Below are 24,098 nucleotides of genomic sequence, written 5' to 3' on the forward strand. Positions count from 1 at the left end.
GCAGCTCCACCACCACCACCACCAGCATCCCCAGAGTCAGCACTGAGGACTCTTGGAGAGCAGTGAGCTCCCCCTGGACCCACACCTTCTGGGTCCTGGCCACCCTTCCCCAGCTGCCTCATCCTACTCCAGAGAAGACAGCTCTAACTCCTGGCCCTGCACCTGTCCCATGTCCCATGTCCCATGTCCCATGTCCCATGTCCCATACCTCATGCGTGGGACATGGTTTTCACAGCAAATCCAGTGCTCATTCCCACTGCAGTCTGGGCAGTCCCCAGCCAGCTGGGATGCCCAGAGCACACTGCCTTCCTCCCCACCAGCATGGCCACCAGCCTTTCCTGCTCAGTCCAGGTTACAAACCTCCAGAACTATTTCTGGCAGGCCCGCACAACCAGCCATGCTTGTGGATCCAAAGTTACTGATAAATGTGTTACAGTTCCTCCCGTGATGCAGGGCAGCTCCCCCCGCCGGTACTGCTACCAGAGAAGTGATCACTGATATCCCCAGCCGGGGCCTGTGCACAAACCACAGACAGGACAGGGCTGCTGGGAACGTGCCTGGAGCTGTTTGATTTCCCAGCATCACTCCCATTCCATGGCTATGGCAATGGGAAGATGCCACCAGCTCACATCCCAGGCAGCAGACACACAACTCAATGTCACAACTCACTCCAGGAGTTTTTTGCCCAATCCCACAAAGCAAAAGCACATTGACAGTGTTTATATCTGTACAGTAACTATTCTATATTGACAGTAGTTCTGTCCAATCACTATAAGCACAGGTACCTGTGGTTAAACAATGCTTGCTTATTTCAAATACAATACCTGCTTGTGAGCCTTAAAGCACAATGCACAGAGCTCCGTTATTAAGCTTCAAACTTCCCAATATCTTGCTAGATAAACTTTCTGTAGCTCAGGGAGTTATTCCAGACAAGCATTAATACACAGACCATTGCTCTATTTGTCCTTGCTTTTCTACTTTTTACATAATTTTTCTGCTGACCAATCTCATGGCTGCTGCTCAGCTCCAATCCCAGTTCTGCTGTCTCTGGGGCCTGCCTTTTGCAGCTTTCCTAAACCCCTCTGATTTTGAGGATTCCCACAGATTGGGATGGGATAATTGGATAATGGGGTGATTGGGATGGGATGGGATGGGATGGGATGGGATGGGATGGGATGGGATGGGATGGGATGGGATGGGGTGGGATGGGGTGGGATGGGATGGGCAGACACCCACCCCATTCTCTGGCTTTTTGCAAGGGGCTGCCACGCCTGTAGAGGCTCCTGTATCCTCTGAAGCGCTGCCATCTGTGCCTGGGGTGGCTGAGGTTTCCCTCCAGAGAGGGACAGCTGGGGTTTGTTGTGTCCCACCCTGGCATCAGTCAAACACCAGTTGTACCAGAGAGGGTGGCATTCCCAGCTCTGCCCAAGTCCTTGCCTCTTGGCAGCAGGAGGGAAGGATGGATGGATGGATGGATGGATGATGGATGGATGGATGGATGGATGGATGGATGGATGGATGGATGGATGGATGGATGGATGGCAGTGTGGAGGAGTGGCAGCCACACCTGGGGGGCAGAGAGCTGTGGCAGTGTCCCACCACACACTCCTCTCCCTCTCTTCCAGCCCTCTTTGAAAGGTTTTCAGTTTCCCAGAGCTGGGACAGTCAGCTCTGCCTGCAACAAACCGCGAGGTGCAGACAGAACCAGGCATTTACACATGTGTGTGGGTTTTACCCAGAAACCCCCAAAACGGGAAACTGTAGGAGTGTCGGGGGGTGGGATGGTCGGAATGGATGGAGATGAGAGATCTCTGCAGCCAGGGCTTGGAATTTGGGGTTTATTGCAAAGGGCCACGTGCAGGGCCCTGCTGGAGCTGGCAGCCACAGCTCAGAGCAGTAAAAAGAGAAGAGAGGGGTAAAGAGGATGAGAGGGTGAGAGAGTAAGAGAGCAAAAGCATAAGAGAGTAAAAGGGGTAAGAGAGCAAGGTTCCCATTGCAATACCATAAATCTTCTTCTGTGTTGAATATTCTGATTCTCACTAACCAATCTAGTACAAGGTACAAATCCTATAGCATTTACATACAGCCTGGAAGAATCATTACATTACCACACTGTGCTACATTTTAAACACTAAAAACTCCTCTTTGGGCCCTTCTGCCAAGCTGGCAGGGCCTGCTCTGAGCCTTGGGCCTGTCTGCAAGCAGAGGGTGTTGTTCCATCAAGAGGGGATCACCTTCAGCAGCCACACCATTGTTTTCCAGTTGTTCAGTAACTGAGGGATCTCAAGGCTTGCTTTCATTTCAGTCTTGCTTGTAGTTCCCATATTCTCAAAATGTTTTGCCAGGCAATCATATTTGTAAGACTTTCCTGTTCCATCTTCCCCAACAGGAAACAAGGGATGGTTATCCAGAGCCAGGGTCACCCTGAGGGCAGTGTCAGCACCACAACCTCCCCTCAGCAGGGACCAGGGAGGGCCGGGGGACTCCACACCACGGTAAAGGAGAGCATTTACAGGTGCTTGTAATGGACAAAACCAGATTGTGGCCAGAAATGTGCACTCTGTTCTGTAAATAAACCTTCTCCGGGGGTCTCTGTCTCTCTGTGCCCCTGGCCCAGAGCGTGGAGGCTGCTGGAGGGTCTGGGGGTGCCTGCACCACGTCCATGGGGGAACTGGAAAAGCCCAGCAGGAGGAGCCTGGAGGTGTCACCCTGGAGAGCAGGTGCTCCTGACACTAATCCAGACTGATCAGGGGGCAGAACAGGTGTCAGCCCAAATGACACCCAGCTCAGCAGCACAAAACAAACTTTCAAGCAATTATTAAAAAATAAAACCAATTCTGCTGGCATAATCTGACAGCGTGCTGATGGTACATCATGATAAGGGAAATCCCACCTGGAGCAGCAGAATGAATCCCACATGGAGCCATGTTCTGGTGCCTGTACCTTAAACTGCACCTTCCCCCTGCTCACAATGGTGTCGTGTGTCCCTGTCTGCCTCTGCTCCTTCCAAGAGACAGCACTAAGCTGTGTGAACTGCCGAGATCACCGTGCCCTGGGTGTCGTGTCCCTAGCTGCTCACAGTGACTTTAAAAAATGTTAGAGAGTCTCTTTTCCCAGCCTGACACTCAAAGAAGGAGTCAGAGCTCTTCATTTCTCAGTCTCAAGGTTGTTTATTGTTCCTTATCTATAAAATCCTTTCTCCTGTCCTGCCCAGGTCCGCTCAGCAGGACAGTCAGAGGCACTCTGCCTGCCCCAGGGCAGGGTTATCTTTTTATACTAAAAACTACCTGTGCAATATTTACAGTTACTTCCCAATACCTGTCACCCATGTTAGACACTGAGCTCCTACTCTAAACCAACCCAAAAGTGCCAACATCACCCAGGAGATGGAGGCCAAGAAGAAGGAGAAAGGCTGGACATGCCCAGATCCCTCCATCTTTTCTCCTGAACCCCCATACCAAAAACCCCAAAATCTACTTTTTCACCTCGTGATAACTTCACTATTATTCTATCCAAACTGTTATGGCCTGCAGATCTTCCTCTAAGGTTGGTAACTTGCCCCAGGGGTCACAATCAAACCCACAGGGGCATCCTGGGCTCTGTGCCAGGGTCTCTGAGCCCCCTGGCAGGGTCTGGGCTGCTCAGGACAGACAGAGGGGTGTCCTGGGTCCTGACACCTGGGCTCCTGTGGCCACATTTCTCCTCACAGAGAAAAGCAAGGCCCAATCCTTCCCAAGAATATTTCTGGGTTTCACATTCTCTCAACCTCAGAGAAAATAATAATTTCATTTATTTATTATAATATTGTTATTGTATTTATTATTATCTGATTTGCTGTGCCTGTGTTTGTGCCACAGCAGAATGCAATGTGGAGATTGTTCACCCACAGTGATGGAGTTGTGTTTCCTTGGCCTGTCAGGCCCAGGTGTGTGTGTGTGTGTGTGTCAGGACTGTTGGGTGACAGTCATGAGATTCTGGGCAGTGTGAGCAGGGTTGAGTGCTTGGCAGATTCAGTTTAGATGCAATGTAACATGGTGTAACATAGTAAAGAATAATATTGTATAATACAGTAATTAATTAGCCTCCTGATGAGATGGAGTCAGGTGCACCATTCTCTCCCCTCCTCGGAGGTGAAAATATCCCCTGCCCGCACCTGCAGTCACACAAGGTGTTGGAATCAGCTCTCCAGGCAATTTAATCTGGGTTAATTCATGAGCAGAGTCTCACAGCCAGGCGAGAGGAGGCAGGTGACCCCCGTGGGACACCCCAAAGCTGCCACCAGAGGCTGTGGGGGGGTCTCAGGCCACAGGAGCCCCAGCGCTGTGTGTGTGTGAGAATGCGCACACCTGTACGTGTGCACACACACACACCTGTCCGTGAGAGAAAGCGTGAGCACAGGTGCGTGTGCATGCACGTGGGCATCACAGCGCCATGGACCCGTCAGGCTGCACGAGAACTCTGACATCCCCACCCTGTCCCCAGCCCAGGGCTGAGTGCCACCTCCAGGGGACACCTGCAGGGCTGGGCACTCCAAACCCCCTGGGCAGTGCCAAGGCAGTTCCTGAGCCCCCTTTCCATGGGGAAATTCCTGCTGTGCCCACCCTGAGCTGCCCTGGCCCAGCCTGAGGCCGTTCCCTCTGCTCCTGTCCCTGGTCCCTGGAGCACAGCCCGGCCCCCCCGGCTGTGCCCTCCTGGCAGGAGCCGTGCAGAGCCACAAGGGCCCCCTGAGCCTCCTTTTCCTGCGCAGGGACGTCCCCATGTCCCCGGCAGGGATGTCCCTATGTCTGTGCATGGACACACCTGTCCATGGACACACCTGCCGTGCATGGACACACCTGTCGTGCACGAACACACCTGCCCGCTCAGGTATGGACACACCTGCCCATGCATGGACACACCTGCCCGTGCATGGACACACCTGCCCATGGATGGACACACCTGTCGTGCATGAACACACCTGCCCGCTCAGGTATGGACACACCTGCCCATGCACGGACACACCTGACTGCCCAGGTACGGGCGGCCGCACGCACGGAGCGACCCCGCAGGAGGCGGGCCCGGGGCGGGGCGGCCCCGGAGAGGCGGGCGGGCGGTTCCGGCGTGCCCGGGGCTGTTCCGCTGTTCCCGCGCTGTCCGCGCTGTTCCGGTGTTCCCGGTTGTTCCGGTGTTCCCAGACTGTTCCGGTGTTCCCGGTTGTTCCGGTGTTCCCGGTTGTTCCGGTGTTCCCGGGTGTTCCGGTGTTCCCGGTTGTTCCGGTGTTCCCAGACTGTTCCGGTGTTCCCAGACTGTTCCGGTGTTCCCGGGTGTTCCGGTGTTCTCGGGGCTGTCCCGGCGGCTCGGTGACCGTGGCGGGTCGGGTGGCGGCGGCCATGGCCATGTCGGTGTTCGTGACGCGGCGGATCCCGGCCGAGGGGCTGCGGGTCCTGTCCCAGGCCAGCGGGTGAGCGCGGGGCGCCGCGGGTCCCGGTCCCGGTGCCGGTGCGGGTCCCGGTGCGGGTCGGTCCCGGTGCCGGTGCGGGTCCCGCTGTGTTCCGGTGCCGGTGCCAGTGTGTCCCGGTGTGTCCCGGTGTGTCCCGGGTCCCGGTGCCGGTGTGTGCCGGTGTGTCCCGGTGTGTCCCGGTGTGTCCCGGTGTGTCCCGGTGTGTCCCGGTGTGTCCCGGGTCCCGGTGCCGGTGTGTGCCGGTGCCGGTGTGTCCCGGTGTGTCCCGGTGTGTCCCGGTGCCGGTGTGTCCCGGTGCCGGTGCCGATGTGTGACGGTGCCGGTTCCGGTGCCGGTGCCGGTGCCGGTGCCGGTGTGTCCCGGGTCCCGGTGCCGGTGTGTCCCGGTGTGTCCCGGTGTGTCCCGGTGCCGGTGTGTCCCGGTGCCGGTGCCGATGTGTGACGGTTCCGGTGCCGGTCCCGGTGCCGGTGCCGGTGCCGGTGTGTCCCGGTGCCGGTGTGTCCCGGTGTGTCCCGGTGTGTCCCGGTGCCGGTGTGTCCCGGTGCCGGTGCCGATGTGTGACGGTCCCGGTGCCGGTGCCGGTGCCGGTGTGTCCCGGTTCCGCAGGTGCCGCGTGCAGCAGTGGGACTCGGAGGAGCCGGTGCCGCGGGCCGAGCTGCTGGCGGGCGTGGCGGGCGCTCAGGGGCTGCTGTGCCTGCTCTCGGACCGCATCGACCGCGAGGTGCTGGACGCGGCCGGTGCGTGCTGACCCCGCTCCCCCGGCCCGCCCCGGGCCCCGACAGCCGCCGCAGCGCCCCTCGTGTCTTGCAGGGCCCGGCCTGAAGGTCATCAGCACCCTGTCCGTGGGCTTTGACCACCTGGCCCTGGACGAGATCAAGAAGCGGTAACGCTGCCCCTCTCCTGCCCTGCTCCGACCCCGATCCATTCCCTCCCCCGCTCTGCACCCCCTGCCCCGTGCCCCATTCGGGACCCCCTCCCCGGCACACCCACATCCCACTGGTCCCTATTGGCTGGTGGGCTGCACCCCTGTGCTGCTGGGGTCCCCCCCTGCATGGCTGGGGTCACCCTCTGCACCCCCTGCATGGCTGGGGTCACCCCCTGCATGGCTGGGGTCACCCTCTGCACCCCTGTGCTGCTGGGGTCACCCACTTGCATGGCTGGGGTCACCCCCTGCACCCCCTGCATGGCTGGGGTCACCCCCTGCATGGCTGGGGTCACCCTCTGCACCCCCTGCATGGCTGGGGTCACCCCCTGCACCCCTGTTCCGGCTCCCTGGCCACTGGGATGGGCACAGGGCTGTCTATGGGCACTGGCACGGGCACAGGGCTGTCCCTGGGCACTGGGATGGGCACAGGGCTGTCCCTGGGCACTGGCACGGGCACAGGGCTGTCCCTGGGCACTGGGATGGGCACAGGGCTGTCCATGGGCACTGGCACGGGCACAGGGCTGTCCCTGGGCACTGGCACGGGCACAGGGCTGTCCATGGGCACTGGCACGGGCACAGGGCTGTCCCTGGGCACTGGGATGGGCACAGGGCTGTCTATGGGCACTGGGATGGGCACAGGGCTGTCTATGGGCACTGTCCCTGGGCACAGGGCTGTCCCTGGGCACTGGGATGGGCACAGGGCTGTCCATGGGCACTGGGACGGGCACAGGGCTGTCCCTGGGCACTGGGATGGGCACAGGGCTGTCCTGGGCACTGGCACGGGCACAGGGCTGTCTATGGGCACTGGCACGGGCACAGGGCTGTGCTGGGCACTGGGATGGGCACAGGGCTGTCCATGGGCACTGGCACGGGCACAGGGCTGTCCATGGGCACTGGGATGGGCACAGAGCTGTCCCTGGGCACTGGGATGGGCACAGGGCTGTCTATGGGCACTGGGATGGGCACAGGGCTGTCCATGGGCACTGGGATGGGCACAGGGCTGTCTATGGGCACTGTCCCTGGGCACAGGGCTGTCCCTGGGCACTGGGATGGGCACAGGGCTGTCTATGGGCACTGGCACGGGCACAGGGCTGTGCTGGGCACTGGCACGGGCACAGGGCTGTCCATGGGCACTGGGATGGGCACAGGGCTGTCCTGGGCACTGGGATGGGCACAGGGCTGTCCATGGGCACTGGCACGGGCACAGGGCTGTCCCTGGGCACTGGGATGGGCACAGGGCTGTCCATGGGCACTGGCACGGGCACAGGGCTGTCCCTGGGCACTGGGATGGGCACAGGGCTGTCCTGGGCACTGGCACGGGCACAGGGCTGTCCTGGGCACTGGGATGGGCACAGGGCTGTCCTGGGCACTGGCACGGGCACAGGGCTGTCCCTGGGCACTGGGATGGGCACAGGGCTGTCCCTGGGCACTGGCACGGGCACAGGGCTGTCCATGGGCACTGGGATGGGCACAGGGCTGTCCATGGGCACTGGCACGGGCACAGGGCTGTCCATGGGCACTGGCACGGGCACAGGGCTGTCCCTGGGCACTGGGATGGGCACAGGGCTGTCTATGGGCACTGGGATGGGCACAGGGCTGTCTATGGGCACTGTCCCTGGGCACAGGGCTGTCCCTGGGCACTGGGATGGGCACAGGGCTGTCCATGGGCACTGGGACGGGCACAGGGCTGTCCCTGGGCACTGGGATGGGCACAGGGCTGTCCTGGGCACTGGCACGGGCACAGGGCTGTCTATGGGCACTGGCACGGGCACAGGGCTGTGCTGGGCACTGGGATGGGCACAGGGCTGTCCATGGGCACTGGCACGGGCACAGGGCTGTCCATGGGCACTGGGATGGGCACAGAGCTGTCCCTGGGCACTGGGATGGGCACAGGGCTGTCCATGGGCACTGGGATGGGCACAGGGCTGTCTATGGGCACTGTCCCTGGGCACAGGGCTGTCCCTGGGCACTGGGATGGGCACAGGGCTGTCTATGGGCACTGGCACGGGCACAGGGCTGTGCTGGGCACTGGCACGGGCACAGGGCTGTCCATGGGCACTGGGATGGGCACAGGGCTGTCCTGGGCACTGGGATGGGCACAGGGCTGTCCATGGGCACTGGCACGGGCACAGGGCTGTCCCTGGGCACTGGGATGGGCACAGGGCTGTCCATGGGCACTGGCACGGGCACAGGGCTGTCCCTGGGCACTGGGATGGGCACAGGGCTGTCCTGGGCACTGGCACGGGCACAGGGCTGTCTATGGGCACTGGGATGGGCACAGGGCTGTCCCTGGGCACTGGGATGGGCACAGGGCTGTCCCTGGGCACTGGCACAGGGCTGTCTATGGGCACTGGCACGGGCACAGGGCTGTCCCTGGGCACTGGCACGGGCACAGGGCTGTCCTGGGCACTGGGATGGGCACAGGGCTGTCCATGGGCACTGTCCCTGGGCACAGGGCTGTCCCTGGGCACTGGCACGGGCACAGGGCTGTCCTGGGCACTGGGATGGGCACAGGGCTGTCTATGGGCACTGGCAGGGCACAGGGCTGTCCCTGGGCACTGGCACGGGCACAGGGCTGTCCCTGGGCACTGGCACAGGGCTGTCCATGGGCACTGGGATGGGCACAGGGCTGTCCATGGGCACTGGGATGGGCACAGGGCTGTCTATGGGCACTGGCACGGGCACAGGGCTGTCCCTGGGCACTGGGATGGGCACAGGGCTGTCCCTGGGCACAGGGCTGTCCCTGGGCACTGGCACGGGCACAGGGCTGTCCATGGGCACTGGCACGGGCACAGGGCTGTCCATGGGCACTGTCCCTGGGCACAGGGCTGTCCTGGGCACTGGGATGGGCACAGGGCTGTCTATGGGCACTGGCACGGGCACAGGGCTGTCCCTGGGCACTGGGATGGGCACAGGGCTGTCCTGGGCACTGGCACGGGCACAGGGCTGTCTATGGGCACTGGCAGGGCACAGGGCTGTCCTGGGCACTGGGATGGGCACAGGGCTGTCCCTGGGCACTGGGATGGGCACAGGGCTGTCCATGGGCACTGGCACGGGCACAGGGCTGTGCTGGGCACTGGGATGGGCACAGGGCTGTCCCTGGGCACTGGCAGGGCACAGGGCTGGGATGGGCACTGGGATGGGCACAGGGCTGTCCCTGGGCACTGGGATGGGCACAGGGCTGTCTATGGGCACTGGGATGGGCACAGGGCTGTCCTGGGCACTAGGATGGGCACAGGGCTGTCCCTGGGCACTGGGATGGGCACAGGGCTGTCTATGGGCACTGGCACGGGCACAGGGCTGTGCTGGGCACTGGGATGGGCACAGGGCTGTCCTGGGCACTGGCACGGGCACAGGGCTGTCCCTGGGCACTGGGATGGGCACAGGGCTGTCCATGGGCACTGGGATGGGCACAGGGCTGTCCTGGGCACTGGGATGGGCACAGGGCTGTCCCTGGGCACTGGGATGGGCACAGGGCTGTCCCTGGGCACTGGGATGGGCACAGGGCTGTCCATGGGCACTGGGATGGGCACAGGGCTGTCCTGGGCACTGGGATGGGCACAGGGCTGTCCCTGGGCACTGGGATGGGCACAGGGCTGTCCATGGGCACTGGGATGGGCACAGGGCTGTCCTGGGCACTGGCACGGGCACAGGGCTGTCTATGGGCACTGGCACGGGCACAGGGCTGTCCATGGGCTGGCAGGGAGCACCCAGTGCTGGCTCCAGCTGCCCTGGCAGCCCCCAGAGCCCGCTCTGCTGCAGGGGGATCCGCGTGGGATACACCCCGGACGTGCTGACCGACGCCACGGCCGAGCTGTCGGTGGCGCTGCTGCTGTCAGCCTGCCGCCGCCTGCCCGAGGCCGCCCAGCAGGTCCGCAGGTGAGCGAGGGAGGCAGAGCCCCGCGGCTGTGCCAGGGCTGTGACAAGGGGCTGTGACAAGGGGCTGCGGCCAGGGGGCTGCAGGGGTTGGTGCAGCTCGCACCGAGCGCCTGGGCAGGGCTCTGTCCGGTCCCTGACCCTGTTCCTGTCCTGCTCTCCCTGCCAGCGGCGGCTGGACCACCTGGAAGCCCCTGTGGATGTGTGGGCATGGCCTGTCCGACAGCACCGTGGGCATCATCGGGCTGGGCAGGATAGGTAAGGCAGGGCTGGGCTTGGGGCCTCACCCTCAGCCTGGGCTGCTGAAGTGCTCCTGCTGGAGCTGGGAGGGCTGGAATGAGATGGTCTTTGCAGGCTTTTCCAGCCCACACTGTTCTGGGTCTCTCTGTGGCCTGCTGCTTAGCTGTTTAAAGCCTGTGAGCACAGCGAGGGGAGCCTGCAGAGCATCCCCAGCAGCTCTGCTGCCCCACCAGCCTCAGCCCTAAAGCCTCAGCTGTTCCTGTGCTTCCACCAACCCCAGCCCCGCAGCAGCCTCTGCCTCCTCCTGCCCTCAGTTGCACAAACGCAGTGGCAAAGTCCATGGGACACTTGGCACCATCCAGCTGTGGAGTTTGCCATCAGGCAGCCCTTCCTGTCCCTGCTCCCAGGACAGCCACGGGCTCGGTGTCCCCTTTCCAGAGCAGGACCTCTCCATCCAACCCACAGCCAGACAGGGTGACCCCACTGCTGCAGCCCTGCAGAGGCTGCGGGTGCTGGTCCCTGGGCTGCTGTGGAGCCTCGGCAGCCCAGCCCTTCCTCCCTCACTCCAGGTGTTTTGTGGAGAGAGCCAAAAACTCCACAACTTTGTGAAAGTTGCAAAGCCGGTATGCTTATTATTACAGCGCCGGACGCACGTGGGGATTACTCTCCTTAAAAGACATCCGTACCTCTGGGAACTTTAGGTCCCTTTTAATCCCCTCTCAGATACATATGCATATAATTTCCCAATAGGTTCACACATATTCATTTTTACAAATTTTCCGTGACATTTGCTGCTAGTTCTTGTTTATCAGAAAGAATTCCTAGGTCAGGCTGACCTGCTCTCACAGCTGTCTCTGTCTCTCCCTATCACCCTCTGTCTCTCCCCCCTTATCTCTGTCCTTCACTGAAGCAGTTTCTCTGAGCCCAGGCTTTTGCAGTCAGGCTAAATAGCCATGATTTCCAACCACAGACTCAGCTCAAAAATGTACGTTTCACCTAAATCGAAATGGATTTCTGCTCTGGAGAATTTCTGCTCTGTCTCACTGCAGGACAGGCGGTTGCCCGGCGCCTGAAGCCCTTCGGGGTCAGGAAGTTCCTGTACACTGGCAGCGGCCCCAAGCCCGAGAGCGCGGCAGAGTTTGGGGCTGAGTTTGGTGAGGACAGCCCCAGGGCAGGGCCAGGCACCTGCCCGGGAGCGGCAGGGGGGTCACTCAGGGTCTGTCACCTGCAGGTGGGAGGTGGGGGTCTGGGGGCTCCTGGGGGTACCCGGGGTGAGGGGCTGCCACGTCCCGGCCGTGCCCCACGGTGGGGCTGACAGGAACCCCTGCCTCCGAGCCAGGGGATGGCTGGGCTCACAGGGGTTCATCAGAGCTCTGTGGGAGCTGCAGCTGGTCCTGCTGCTGTGCCCCTGCCCTGTGAAAATTGGGGATTTTCTGTCAGCTCCATTCCCACGAGGAAGCTGGACACAGAGAACGGGAGCAAAATGTGACAGCTGCTCCTGGCAGGAGGGGGCTCTGGTGGGCTCTCCCCACGGGCTGGGTTCCAGGGGTCCTGCAGGGGCTGCAGCTGGCCCTGGAGCTCTGCTGAGGGCAGGGCTGGCTGCAGTGGGCCGTGTCCCTGTTCCTGCCCAGTCCCGCTCGCCAGGCTGGCCGAGGAGTCCGACTTCGTGGTGGTCACCTGTGCCCTGACCCCGGCCACCCAGGGCATGTGCAACAAGGACTTCTTTGGCAGGATGAAGAAGACTTCTGTGTTTGTCAACACGAGCAGGTACTGGCAGCCCTGACCTGTGCCTGGAGAAGGCAGACCTGGCCCTTGCACAGGTCTGAGAGGGTGGGGGGATCTGCTGGGCTCTGAGTCCAGGCAGCAATGCAGCCTTCATGGCTGCAGCATGGGAGCATTGGGAGTGAGCCAAATACAAGATCAATAATCCAGGAGCACCCAGCTCTTCCCCCAGCGTGGGCAGCTGGAGCAGGGCAGCTCGGCACTGCTGGGACACTCAGGCACACCAGAGAGGGTCAGAGCTCGGCTCAGGCACTCCTGGGGCCCTGTCCCTGTGTCCCTGGGCTCTCAGCAGTGACCCAGGCTGTCCCCTGCCCGCGCAGGGGGGCTGTGGTGAACCAGGAGGATCTGTACGAGGCCTTGGCCCAGGGGCAGATCGCGGCCGCCGGCCTGGACGTGACCACGCCGGAGCCACTGCCCACTGACCACCCGCTGCTGTCCCTCCAGAACTGCGGTGAGTGTGGGGCTGGCAGCCCCTCCTCAGAGCTGCTGCTCCGCAGGGACGGGTGTGACAGGGACACCTGGGCACCAGTAGTGCTGGCAGTGGGTGCTGGAGCACAGGACAGGCCCAGGGTGTGTTTAGGTGGGCTACAGTGCAATGCAGGGAGCTGCTGTGGGGTAAAAACCCATCAATGTGATGCCAAACAAGTGTGGGAGCTGTTTTAATTTTCCAGAAGGGCATTGAGATAACCCCTGTGATGGCCCTTCATTCAGTGTGTGACATTCATGCATGACCTGGCATAGCAGGGGCGTGAAAGAGAAACCAGCTCCCAGCTCAGGCCCTGCCCAGCTCGAGTGTTCTGAGGGCTCCTGGGCACCAGCTGTGGTGGAAAATTCCCCTCTGGCTGAAAGTGGGCTGCTGTGTTTGCCTGGGCGAGTCCTGGTCCCAGGAGTGCTGCTGGGCTGTGTGGGCAGCCTGTTACCTGGGCACCTCAGGCACTGGGAGGGTGGGACGTGGGGCAGGTGCAGGCCAGGACTTAGACCTGTCTTCTCTGGAGAAGGACGATGCAGCTGAGGAAGGATGGCTAGGAAGGAGCTTGCTTGGCCAGTGTCTCACAGGATGTCCTCCCTCTGTGGGGAGAGGGTTTCTGGGGTAGGAAAAGTATGTTCCAAAAAGAAACCACAGGAACATCCATGAAAATTTGGAACTGCTCATGGCTGTCTCTTTCTGAAGTACAAACCTATAGCTACTGCTTTATCTTTTTGCTAAAACTCATTTTTTATTTGTTTGCATTATTCTCAAAGTAGGCAGTGTGAGGAGTGGTAAGAGCTGAGGCTTTCTGGAAATATTTACAGGACTCGGAGATTTGAGAGCTCTGAAACAAGACCAGGCAGGGCACAATTCCTACACGTGTATTTAATGAGTACATTGCTTTTAGCTGTAATATTACATATTTATCCATGCACAAATAACACCCACGGGAATGCTGTACCTGTGAGAGCCCTGGCAGGGGCTGCTGGGGCAGGGTGAGGTGAGCAGAGAGGGGTGAGCAGTGAGGTGAGGGTTGAGCACTGAGGCGAGCAGAGAGGTGAGAGGTGAGCCGTGAGAGCCGAGCCGTGTCCCTGCTGTCTGTCTGTCCCCGCAGTGGTCCTGCCGCACATCGGGAGCGCCACCTACGCCACGCGCAGCACCATGGCCGTGCTGGCAGCCAGGAACCTGCTGGCCGGGCTGCGAGGGGAGCCCATGCCCCACGAGCTGACCCTCTGATGGACAGAGCCCGTGGCCAGGCCCCGATGGACACACCCTGATGCCCAGACCCTGCTCCAGCAGCGCCCAGGGACGCCAGCCCGTGTCCCCTGCCCTGCGGTGCCCAGGAGCCAGTAAAGGGCCATTAAAGAGTAGCAGCCAAGCCAGTGTGGTGCTGATGTTATTTGAGAGCAGGGCGCGCTGTGGGTGCCAGCTGGCCGTGGGGAGGGCTGGCCCTGGACGGGGAATGCTTGCCATGCTGTAAGGGAGCTGCTGCAGCACACCTGGCCTCAGAACCTGGCTCTGGGCACGGTGAGAGGCCAGGAGTGCCTTCCCTGGGCTCGTGGCCAGCAGGGGAGGGGAGGAAACAGCTTTGTCCATGCATCTGCTGCCGCACAGGAGCTGCTGCTGCTGCCAGCCCACGCGTCCAGCGGTCCCATGGAATCAGTGGCACTGCATAGTCCTCTCCTTGAGAGTCTAAAGAAAAGCACAGACCAGGCTTGTGCAGCTCCCCGGGACCCTCCAGCTCTGCCTTTGTGTCCATAACCAGTCCCAGGCACAGCTCAGAGTGGATGGCAAGGTGGAATTCACTGGGAGGTTCTGGTACCCCTTTGTAGGTTCAGTGCAGCTGCCCTGGTGGTTCTCAGATGTGCAGTGACATTTGCTGGTGCAGAGGAGAGCCTGAGCAGGGCCTGAGCCTCCAGCTGCCAGGAGAGCCTGATGGACACGTCTCGAGGGCTTTGGGGACTCCTGTGTCCTGCAGCCACTGTCCCACTCCCATAGCTGGGGCTGGAACCTGAGCCCCCCTCTCCGTGCCACTGCTCACGGAATCATGGAATGGGTTGGGTTGGAAGGGACCTCATGGATCATCTCGTTCCAGCCCACTGCCATGGGCAGGGACACCTTCACTGTCCCAGACTGGGGCAGGCCCTGTCCAGCCTGGCCTTGGACACTTTTGGGGTGTGGGGAGCCACAGCTCTGAGGAACCTGGGGTGCATCTGGCCCACGCTGCAGCACGGGGCTGGATCTGCCCCGCAGTGGGCACTGGCCCCTCTCCATGTGCCCTCCCATCATCAGTGACCATGAGGCAGTCAGGACAGTCCTGTCACAGCCACACCATGCTGCCCACCCCAGCCACCCCTCAGGTGTCCCCTGTGTCATCTCTGGTCACTGTCACCTGTCCCAAACCAGCTCTGAGTGCTCCCAGCCCCATGCCAGGGAACATGCTGAGGGGCACACCTGGGCTCAGGTTCTCCGTCCTCCATATCCTTCTCCATCCTCCTCCTCCTCGTTCTCCATCCTCCTCCTCCTCCTCCTTGTTCTCCATCTTCCTCCTCCTCCTCCTCGACCATTGCCATGGGTTTGTACAGGTTTTCCCACTGCTGTGCACCAGGACAAGCCCCGCTGCCCCCTGTGCCTTCTCCCCTGTGCCCTCACCAGGCAGGGCACCAGAGTTTTTTGGGGCCAGCAGCACGAGGGGAAGGAGTGAGGAGCAAGCAGAGGGCAGGAGGGGTGAGCAGCAGGCAGCAGCATGGATGGCCCTGGCGTGGGGAGGGAGCCAGAGCCCAGCACAGAGCCTGCAGCCAGAGCTCAGGCTCTGCCAGCACACCCCGTGTCCCCTCCTGCCCCAAATCCCTGCTGGGTTTTCCTGGAGGCTCAGTTGTGGGAATCTACAGAATCAGAGGGTTTGGGAAAGCTGCAAAAGGCAGGCCCCAGAGACAGCAGAACTGTGAATGGAGCTGAGCAGCAGCCATGAGACTGGTCAGCAGAAAAATTATGTAAAAAGTAGAAAAGCAAGGACAAATAGAGCAATGGTCTGTGTATTAATGCTTGTCTAGAATAACTCCCTGAGCTACAGAAAGTTTATCTAGCAAGATATTGGGAAGTTAAAGCTTAATAATGGAGCTCTGTGCATTGTGCTTTAAGGCTCACAAGCAGGTATTGTATTTGAAATAAGCAAGCACTGTTTAACCACAGGTACCTGTGCTTATAGTGATTGGACAGAACTACTGTCAATATAGAATAGTTACTGTACAGATATAAACACTGTCAATGTGCTTTTGCTTTGTGGGATTGGGCAAAAACTCCTGGAGTGAGTTGTGACATTGAGTTGTGTGTCTGCTGCCTGGGATGTGAGCTGGTGGCATCTTCCCATTGCCATAGCCATGGAATGGGAGTGATGCTGGGAAATCAAACAGCTCCAGGCACGTTCCCAGCAGCCCTGTCCTGTTTGGGGTTTGTTCACAGACCCCAGCTGGGGGGATACCAATCTGTGAGAGCCTGAATGAGGGATGTGGGGCTGCAGGGCCTCTCCAAAATGCAGTTTGTTCCATCCAAGAGGTTACAGCAGCCCAGGGTGGTGGGTGACAGAGCTGTGCCCACAGCTGTCAGCTCCAGCTGCAGGCAGGCCTGGAGACCCTTTGGTTTTGGTTACAGTGCATTATAGACTTTTCTTTTGGTCACAATGCATTATAGACTTTTCTTTGCTGAGCATCTTCATACAGTAGAACCAATCTATACCTTAACTATTATCTACAGCCCATCATAACTACTGTAATTACCATATTCATGTTACTGTTCTCCAGTCACTAACAGTCAGTACATCACAGTTTAAGCCAGAAGTTGTTTTTCAGTTTTCTTGCAGTGGAAAATTCTGAGACCTTTTTTCTGCTTGCCACATTTGCTGCCTTGTTTGCCTGTGCTCTCTTTGTGCTTGGTAAAAACATCTTCTTGTTTGGGGTGGGTTTATCCTTTGCTCTAAGCCATAAAAACCCCTTCTAACTCACACAGCCTTTGCCTCTTTGGTTATCCAGTGAGACTGGCTCAGCAATTCTTTTCTTCTATATCAAAACTTGCCTCCATCTCTATTCCTTCTTCCTTTCACGGCCCAAATGCAGGTGTGTGTGTCCCTGCTGCCCACCTGCTCCAGGTGGGGTTCCTGGTGCTGTGAGAGGCCTGGCAGGGCTGCTGGCTGGGCAGGGGCGTCACCCTGGGGCCATTCCTGACAAACCAGCCGCTGCCAGGGCTGGGGCCGTGCTGCCACCCACCAGTGCCACCACACACGACAGACTGTGTGGGACTGCTGGGTCCCTAGGACCAGGGGAGGGAGTGAGCATCTGACTCCATGTTCTCAGAAGGCTATATTATATTATATTATATTATATTATATTATATTATATTATATTATATTATATTATATTATATTATATTATATTATATTATATTATATTATATTATATTATATTATATTATATTATATTATATTATATTATATTATATTATATTATATTATATATTATTACATTCATATCATATCATTAAAGAATGCTATACTAAAACTATACTAAACAACAGAGAAAGGACACATCAGAAGGCTTAACAAGAATGATAATGAAAACTCGTGACTCCTTCCAGAGTCCTGACACAGCTGGCTGTGATTGGTCATTGACTAAAAACAGTTCACAATTGTTGGATAAACAATCTCCAACCACATTTCAAAGCAGCAAAGCACAGGAGAAGCAAATCAGATAATTATTATTTTCTTTTTTCTCGGAGGCTTCTCAGCTTCCCAGGAGAAGATTCCTGGGCAGGGGATGCTTCCGAGAATGTGGCAGTGACAGAGCTGGGCAGGGGGACGCAGAGCAGCCGGGGGGACACGCTGCCCAATGGGCCCCAAAGCCCAGGAGCCTGGCTCTCCCCACCCTGACCAGCTGCAGCTTCCTGCTGGCCCTGCTGTGCCCACAGCCCCACTGTCCCCACTGTCCCCGTGTCCCTGCTGTCCCTGTGTGCCGTGTCCTTGTGTCCTCACTGTCCCTGTGTCCCTGTTCTCTCTGCAGTCCCCATGTCGCCACTGTCCCCATGTCCCCACTGTCCCCACTGTCCCTGCTGTGCCTACAGCCCCACTGTCCCCATGTCCCCGCTGTCCCTGCTGTCCCCGCTGTCCCCACTGTCCCCACTGTCCCCATGTCCCCACTGTCCCTGCTGTCCCCACTGTCCCCACTGTCCCTGCTGTGCCTATAGCCCCACTGTCCCCATGTCCCCACTGTCCCCACTGTCCCCACTGTCCCCATGTCCCCACTGTCCCCACTGTCCCTGCTGTGCCTACAGCCCCGCTGTCCCCATGTCCTCACTGTCCCCATGTCCCCGCTGTCCCTGCTGTCCTCACTGTCCCCATGTCCCCGCTGTCCCCACTGTCCCCACTGTCCCCATGTCCCCGCTGTCCCCATGTCCCCACTGTCCCCATGTCCCCGCTGTCCCTGCTGTCCCCGCTGTCCCTGCTGTCCCCGCTGTCCCCACTGTCCCCACTGTCCCCATGTCCCCACTGTCCCTGCTGTCCCCACTGTCCCCACTGTCCCTGCTGTGCCTACAGCCCCGCTGTCCCCATGTCCTCACTGTCCCCATGTCCCCACTGTCCCCGCTGTCCCTGCTGTGCCTACAGCCCCACTGTCCCCACTGTCCCCATGTCCCCATGTCCCCGCTGTCCCCATGTCCCCACTGTCCCCATGTCCCCGCTGTCCCTGCTGTCCTCACTGTCCCCATGTCCCCGCTGTCCCCATGTCCCCACTGTCCCCGTGTGCCTGGCTGCCAGCGCAGGCTGTGCAGTGCCCAGGGTCCCCCAGGCAGGTGACATCCCCCGTTCCCTCGGGGGGCCAGTAGGGTGCTCGGGCTGCCAGGCTGCTGCTCCCAGGATTAGCAAGGCATTTAAACATTTAACAGGTTCCCTGCAGGCAGGAGGAGCACGCTGCTCCTCTGGGATTTTAGCTCTGGAGAACCCTATAAATGGAATAAACCCACAGTGCCTGTCCAGGAGAACCCTATAAACCCACAGCCTACCCTATAAATGGGAATAAAGCAGGACAGGGATAACCCTGAGTATTTAGGGAAAACGCAGGAGAAAGGCAGGCAGATGGCATGAATATTAGTGCATGGAAATGACGAGCACTCTGAGAATTTCCCAGTGTGCTTCTGACTGGTTTGGGCTTGCTTTTATAATTAATTTATGGAAAGCGCTTAAATTGGGAATAAACACAATCTCGCAAATCCCTGCTAATCTCTGCCCGTATTTTTGAAATGATACCCTGAAGGTATAGTTCCTCACAATGATTAAACTGCTTTTCTTTTAAGAATTAAAAGGAGTTTTTGCACATGCAGTGTGAGCAGCCAGGCCCACTCTGGCTGCTCTGGGTGCAGGTGCCCGGGCAGGGCATTTCCCCACTGCATGCACGCCAAACCTGACCATATTTCCATTCTGGATTTGTGGAAAACGCCAATCACTTGGTTTTTAAATTTTAAATGTTTGATAGTAATAAAGTGGTTATCAAAATAGTAATACAATTAGAGTAATAATAATTTGGACAATTCGAATTAGGACAATATGAGACAACAAAGAGTTATGGACAGCCCGGGTACCTTTTCTGGGCAAAATAAACCCCAAAAAGGACCCAGGTTAACAGAGGATTAACCCTTAAAACAACAGCCTGTTGCATATTCATACACCTCATCCATGATGCATAAATTCCAGTCAAACACAGGATTCTGTCTGGGCAGTGTCAGCTGCTTCCTCTGAATCCTGACAGTGCCTTTGAGGTGGGAAGAAGTTCGTTTCTTCTGATAATGGAGCAATAAATTCTCTTTCTCTGAAAGATTCAGGTGTCCTGTGGCTGCCATCTCACTGAGTCCTTTCTTTAGAAAAAGTATCCCACATAGCACAGTTTCTATTTTAACAGTTTGTTATAACCTAAAACTATATTTAACACACTACTTAAGAGAATTAACACAGCCACACTTTCTAACACAACACATATAATATTCATTGTAATATTTGCGAAAAGCCAATCATAATGCTTTTTTCACAGGATGCATTTTTCACAGGATTCATGTATTTTAATGCAAAATATGACCCGGTGTGTTGTCAGCCTACGACTCAGAAGCACTCAGCTATTAACATAAATGCAGAAAGCGCCTCGAAAATGAAAATAAATGTATTTAATTAAGTGTTTGCTTTTCCCATGGCTGGGCTGTGGGGAGGGTGCTCTGGGTGCAGCACGGGGGGATTTGGGGGCAGCACGGGGGGATTTGGGGCTCTGGGTGCAGCAGCAGCAGAGCGGAGCAGCTGTGTTCACAGGTGGTGTTCACAGGGGTCCCAGGGTGAGGGAGGAGACGAGGATCTGACTCCATGTTTCACAAGGCTGATTTATTATTTTATGATATATATTACATTAAAACTGTACTGAAAGAATAGAAGAAAGGATTTCATCAGAAGGCTAAGAATAGAAAAAGAAGGAATGATAACAAAGGCTTGTGTCTCGGACTCTCTGTCTGAGCCAGCTGGGCTGTGACTGGCCATTAATTAGAAAAAACCAACATGGGCCAATCCCAGATGCACCTGTTGCATTCCACAGCAGCAGATAACCATTGTTTGCATTTTGTTCCTGAGGCCTCTTGGCTTCTCAGGAGAAAAAATCCTAAGGGAAGGATTTTTCATAAAATATCATGGCTACAGAGCAGCACGGCAGGGCAAGCTGCCCACAGTGGGACACCCAGGGTGCTCTGGGGCTGGTCTGGGAAGGGTCCAGGAGTGACAGCATCGAGCTGTGGGCAGCAAACAAAGATTTTGTTACACATTAAACAAAGATTTCATTATTATTTATTATATTATTTATTATATTCTTGTGCTGCAGTGTGGAAATCCAGGTAGGAGCCACCCAGGGCACAGGCCGCGCCTCTGGCCGGGCCTGTGCAGCTCAGCCATGCACGGAGGGAGAATTGCCCTTGTCCCCTCCAGCAGCCCCTGCGTGTCACAGCTCACGGCAGGAACTGAGGGGCAGCGGAGACCCTGCACCCCGCAGATGCAGGGACATGGATGGGCAGGTGTTCTCCTGGCACTGCCACCCCTGGCACTGCCACCCCTGGCACTGCTCTCACTGCAGTCCCTGCACATCCCTCAGCGCACAGCTCCAGCTCTCCAGAGAGGGCATAGAACCTGGGGTTGGTTTTTGCAAATAATATAATAACTATAATATAATATCATGTCATATAATATCGTATAGTACAATATCATAGAGTACAGTATCACATAGTACAATATAATATAGTACAATATATATAACATATGTAAGATCTATTCTGTAGAGTCATTTATTTCTCCCCTGCTGCAGTAATTTGTTCCATCACAACCCTCCCAGGGCTCTGCATGCTTTTTTTTTTTTTCTTTTTTCCCCTTAGCATTTCCCTCCTACACACAGGAGTGATAGGTTCTAACACAGTTTTTTCTGTCCTTAAGGGAAAAAGAGAGAGAGTGTGGAAGACTGAATGCTATCTTTGTTTTCAAAATAATGCTGCACTAATTAAAATGCTCGGGAAGTAGTTCTGTTCCCAGAAGAAATAAATAGTTTTGGCTGTTTTGCCCCATTAACTGCACATTACTTAAATACGTGTATTTTATAACATGCGTATTCACTCACCTGCTTGCTGTGAAAGTCAAATGCACGTTTGAATATGCATGATGCCCTTTAATGCACAGTAATTATTGGGTACATCACCACGGGCTGCTCCTGAGCCACCCCTTTGCGGGGAGCAGGTTGTGGTGGTGGCTGCAGGGTGCTTGGTTGCTGGAATGTTGGGGGACACAAGACAGATCAGGGACTCGGCACCTGGTTAACGTCAGAGATTGGATACCAGAATGCCCTGGCAAAAGCAAAAGAACTTTGAAAATTAGACCTGGATTGCAAGAAGATTCAATCAAGCAGGTTTACTGGAAGAAGAAAATCCCATCAAATTCTGCAAGCCAGAGATGTTGCTGTATGCATAGACTTGTGTCTGTGATTGTAACCCACTCACTGAAGTCAGTACACATTGCTGGTCTCCCTGAAATGGTACACAAGTGTTTGTACCCCACAATAAAATGGGATTCTGCTCACCCAGTCAGTCTCCCTGTCTCTCTCAATTTGTTTCTTTTGGGTCAATGTGGGTTTTTTGGGTCCATCTGTTTTTTTTTGCCGTGACACTCGGTGCCAGCTCTGGGCCATGGGAGCAGCCGTGTCCTGCTCCAGGGGTGCCCTGGGGTGGCTGCCAGGAATGGCCCCGGCAGCTCCTGCAGCTGCCCTGTCCCAGCAGAGCCCAGTTCCAGAGCCCAGGCAGCTCCTGCAGCTCCCCAGTTATTGGAATATGATCCCAATATTACCGGATGGAACGTGCCTGGGCTCGTCCGGCCCTTGCTGCTTGACCAAAGGTGGCAGCAGTGGTGGTTTCACCTCAGAGACACCTTTGGCTGGCTGGATGTTGCAGCTGGCACTCAGAACAAGTGCAGGCAAGCAGGAACTCAGGTTTACCTCTGGTGGAAAGGCTTTATGTGAGGTGAAGAGGAAAAGGTGATGGATTCTGCCATAGGGTTTAATCCAGAGTTTTATTCCAGTGTCACAGGTGTCTGAATCCCACAGAATCCCCCCCACATGGTCCCGTGTCTTTTAAGCTCGGGGGCAGGGGGAGGGAAGGGACAGGTGAGCCACCAGCCAGGTGGGAGGGGCGGGGTCTCAGGGGACAATGACACTTGGCTAACCCAATGACCCCAGGGCTGAGGGGCATCTTTTGAACTTTTGCCAATCACAGGACGCCCCTGCTGGAATGATAAGATTGACTGACAGCACTTAGCAAGGAGGCAAGGGGGAGGGGAAGGGAGAAGGTATTGGCACACCTGGGAAACTACTGGGATAGGTGAGACAGGAAATGGCATCACACTGCAACATCTCCCCCCAGTTTTGTTTAAAAAGAAGAGGACTGGGTTTGTGGTGCAGAGTGCTTGCCAAACCATGGTTGGTAAATCGATTCCTCCTCTACAGGAGGTTCAGTGCTTTCCACTGAGGGTTCCATGTCATCCATTGGAGCACTAATGGCTCCCAAATGGTAAACTTCAGGAGAGGGAGATGAGCTTGAAATTAACTTGAGAACCATGTGTTTGATTAGTCCAAAAACAATGCTAACAACTACAATAACAGTAACTAATATAAACAGTACTAAACCCACAGTTTTCAGAATAGATCCCAACCAGCCCGAGAGTCCCCAGCCTTTGAACAGTCCACTCAGCCAGTCGTCGGTTTCTCTCTTGATGTTGCTCCCAATGGTTTTCATCTTGTCGATCGTGGCATGGATGTTCTCTGCCTTTGATGACAAATTGAGGCAGCAGAGACCTTCAAATTCTTCACAGCAATGGTTGTGCAGAAGGTGCAGATAGTCTATGGCTGCCCATTCTGAATGGTGGCTTGCCTGGTAATTTCCTCCTCTGATAAGAGGTCACTCAGGGCAGTAGAAGTGAGGTTTGCCTGTTTTGCAACCCAACATTCCAATCAGCCTAATTCTCCCATGCTTTTTGCTGCCGAGATCCACGGCAGAAGGACTGTAATTGCGGTGGCTTTAGGTCTGGACCAGTGAACAATTTCCGAATTACAGTCAGGGTCTAATTGCCTTAGGTCTCTCTTTTGGATAGCCAATGTATGTGTGTTGTTTTTTGTTTGCCAATGAATTAGGTTTGTTCGATTTGGGGTTAACAGGCTCAGCTTGCCAAAGGTACATGGACCTCCGAGCAGACGAGGAGGGAGACCTGCCCATGCTCTGTCTCCACATATTAAAAACACGCCTTTTGGGAGTTCACGAGGCTTACAATCACCACCTGATGAGTGCGTGACTAGGACTGAATTTTCACACCAGTTTTTGTCTTTATAGTGTGGGTTGCTAGGGTCAGGATAGGTGTTTAGTTTAGCTTCCTGATATGGTAACTGGGAATTGAATTTAAAGTGAATGCAAAAGGTTGCATTCATGGAGCCTAAGAGATGGAACTCTTGTGGCTCCCTTTTTGGCACTGGTAACTTTCTCGCCCACTACTGCCAAAACAGTAAAGGATTGTCAGCAGGATAGCGGCCAGGAGAAGGTGCGAGTACGTTAACTTCATTTAAATCATTCCGCATTTCATTTGGGAACTCTGAGGATTTAAAGGGAACTCCCACCAGGCAAGTTGACAGGGGGTCAGAGGCCGTTGCTGTGGAGAGACAAATGTGATCTTGTCCAAGGGCTCTGGCCAAGGTGGTCCATACGTTCGCGTTGGGCTGAGGGACTATCCAGGAGATCACTGGAGGGATGATCACAAGTAGGATGAGGCG

At 56.8% G+C, this 24,098-nt stretch overlaps 1 protein-coding gene across 1 annotated transcript; it reads left to right on the top strand.

Annotated features, from left to right (window-relative positions):
- Nucleotides 1-5,114: 5,114 nt before the first annotated feature.
- On the top strand, nucleotides 5,115-14,110 carry GRHPR (glyoxylate and hydroxypyruvate reductase). Its single transcript, XM_036404036.2, has 9 exons — nucleotides 5,115-5,440; nucleotides 6,047-6,177; nucleotides 6,251-6,323; nucleotides 10,128-10,244; nucleotides 10,411-10,499; nucleotides 11,531-11,635; nucleotides 12,113-12,248; nucleotides 12,584-12,714; nucleotides 13,847-14,110. The coding sequence occupies exons 1-9, from the start codon at nucleotides 5,370-5,372 to the stop codon at nucleotides 13,966-13,968; spliced, it is 975 nt and encodes a 324-aa protein (XP_036259929.1). The 5' UTR covers nucleotides 5,115-5,369; the 3' UTR covers nucleotides 13,969-14,110.
- Nucleotides 14,111-24,098: the final 9,988 nt, after the last annotated feature.

Source organism: Molothrus ater, chromosome Z (genome assembly GCF_012460135.2).
Source record: "Molothrus ater isolate BHLD 08-10-18 breed brown headed cowbird chromosome Z, BPBGC_Mater_1.1, whole genome shotgun sequence".
NCBI lineage: Eukaryota > Metazoa > Chordata > Aves > Passeriformes > Icteridae > Molothrus > Molothrus ater.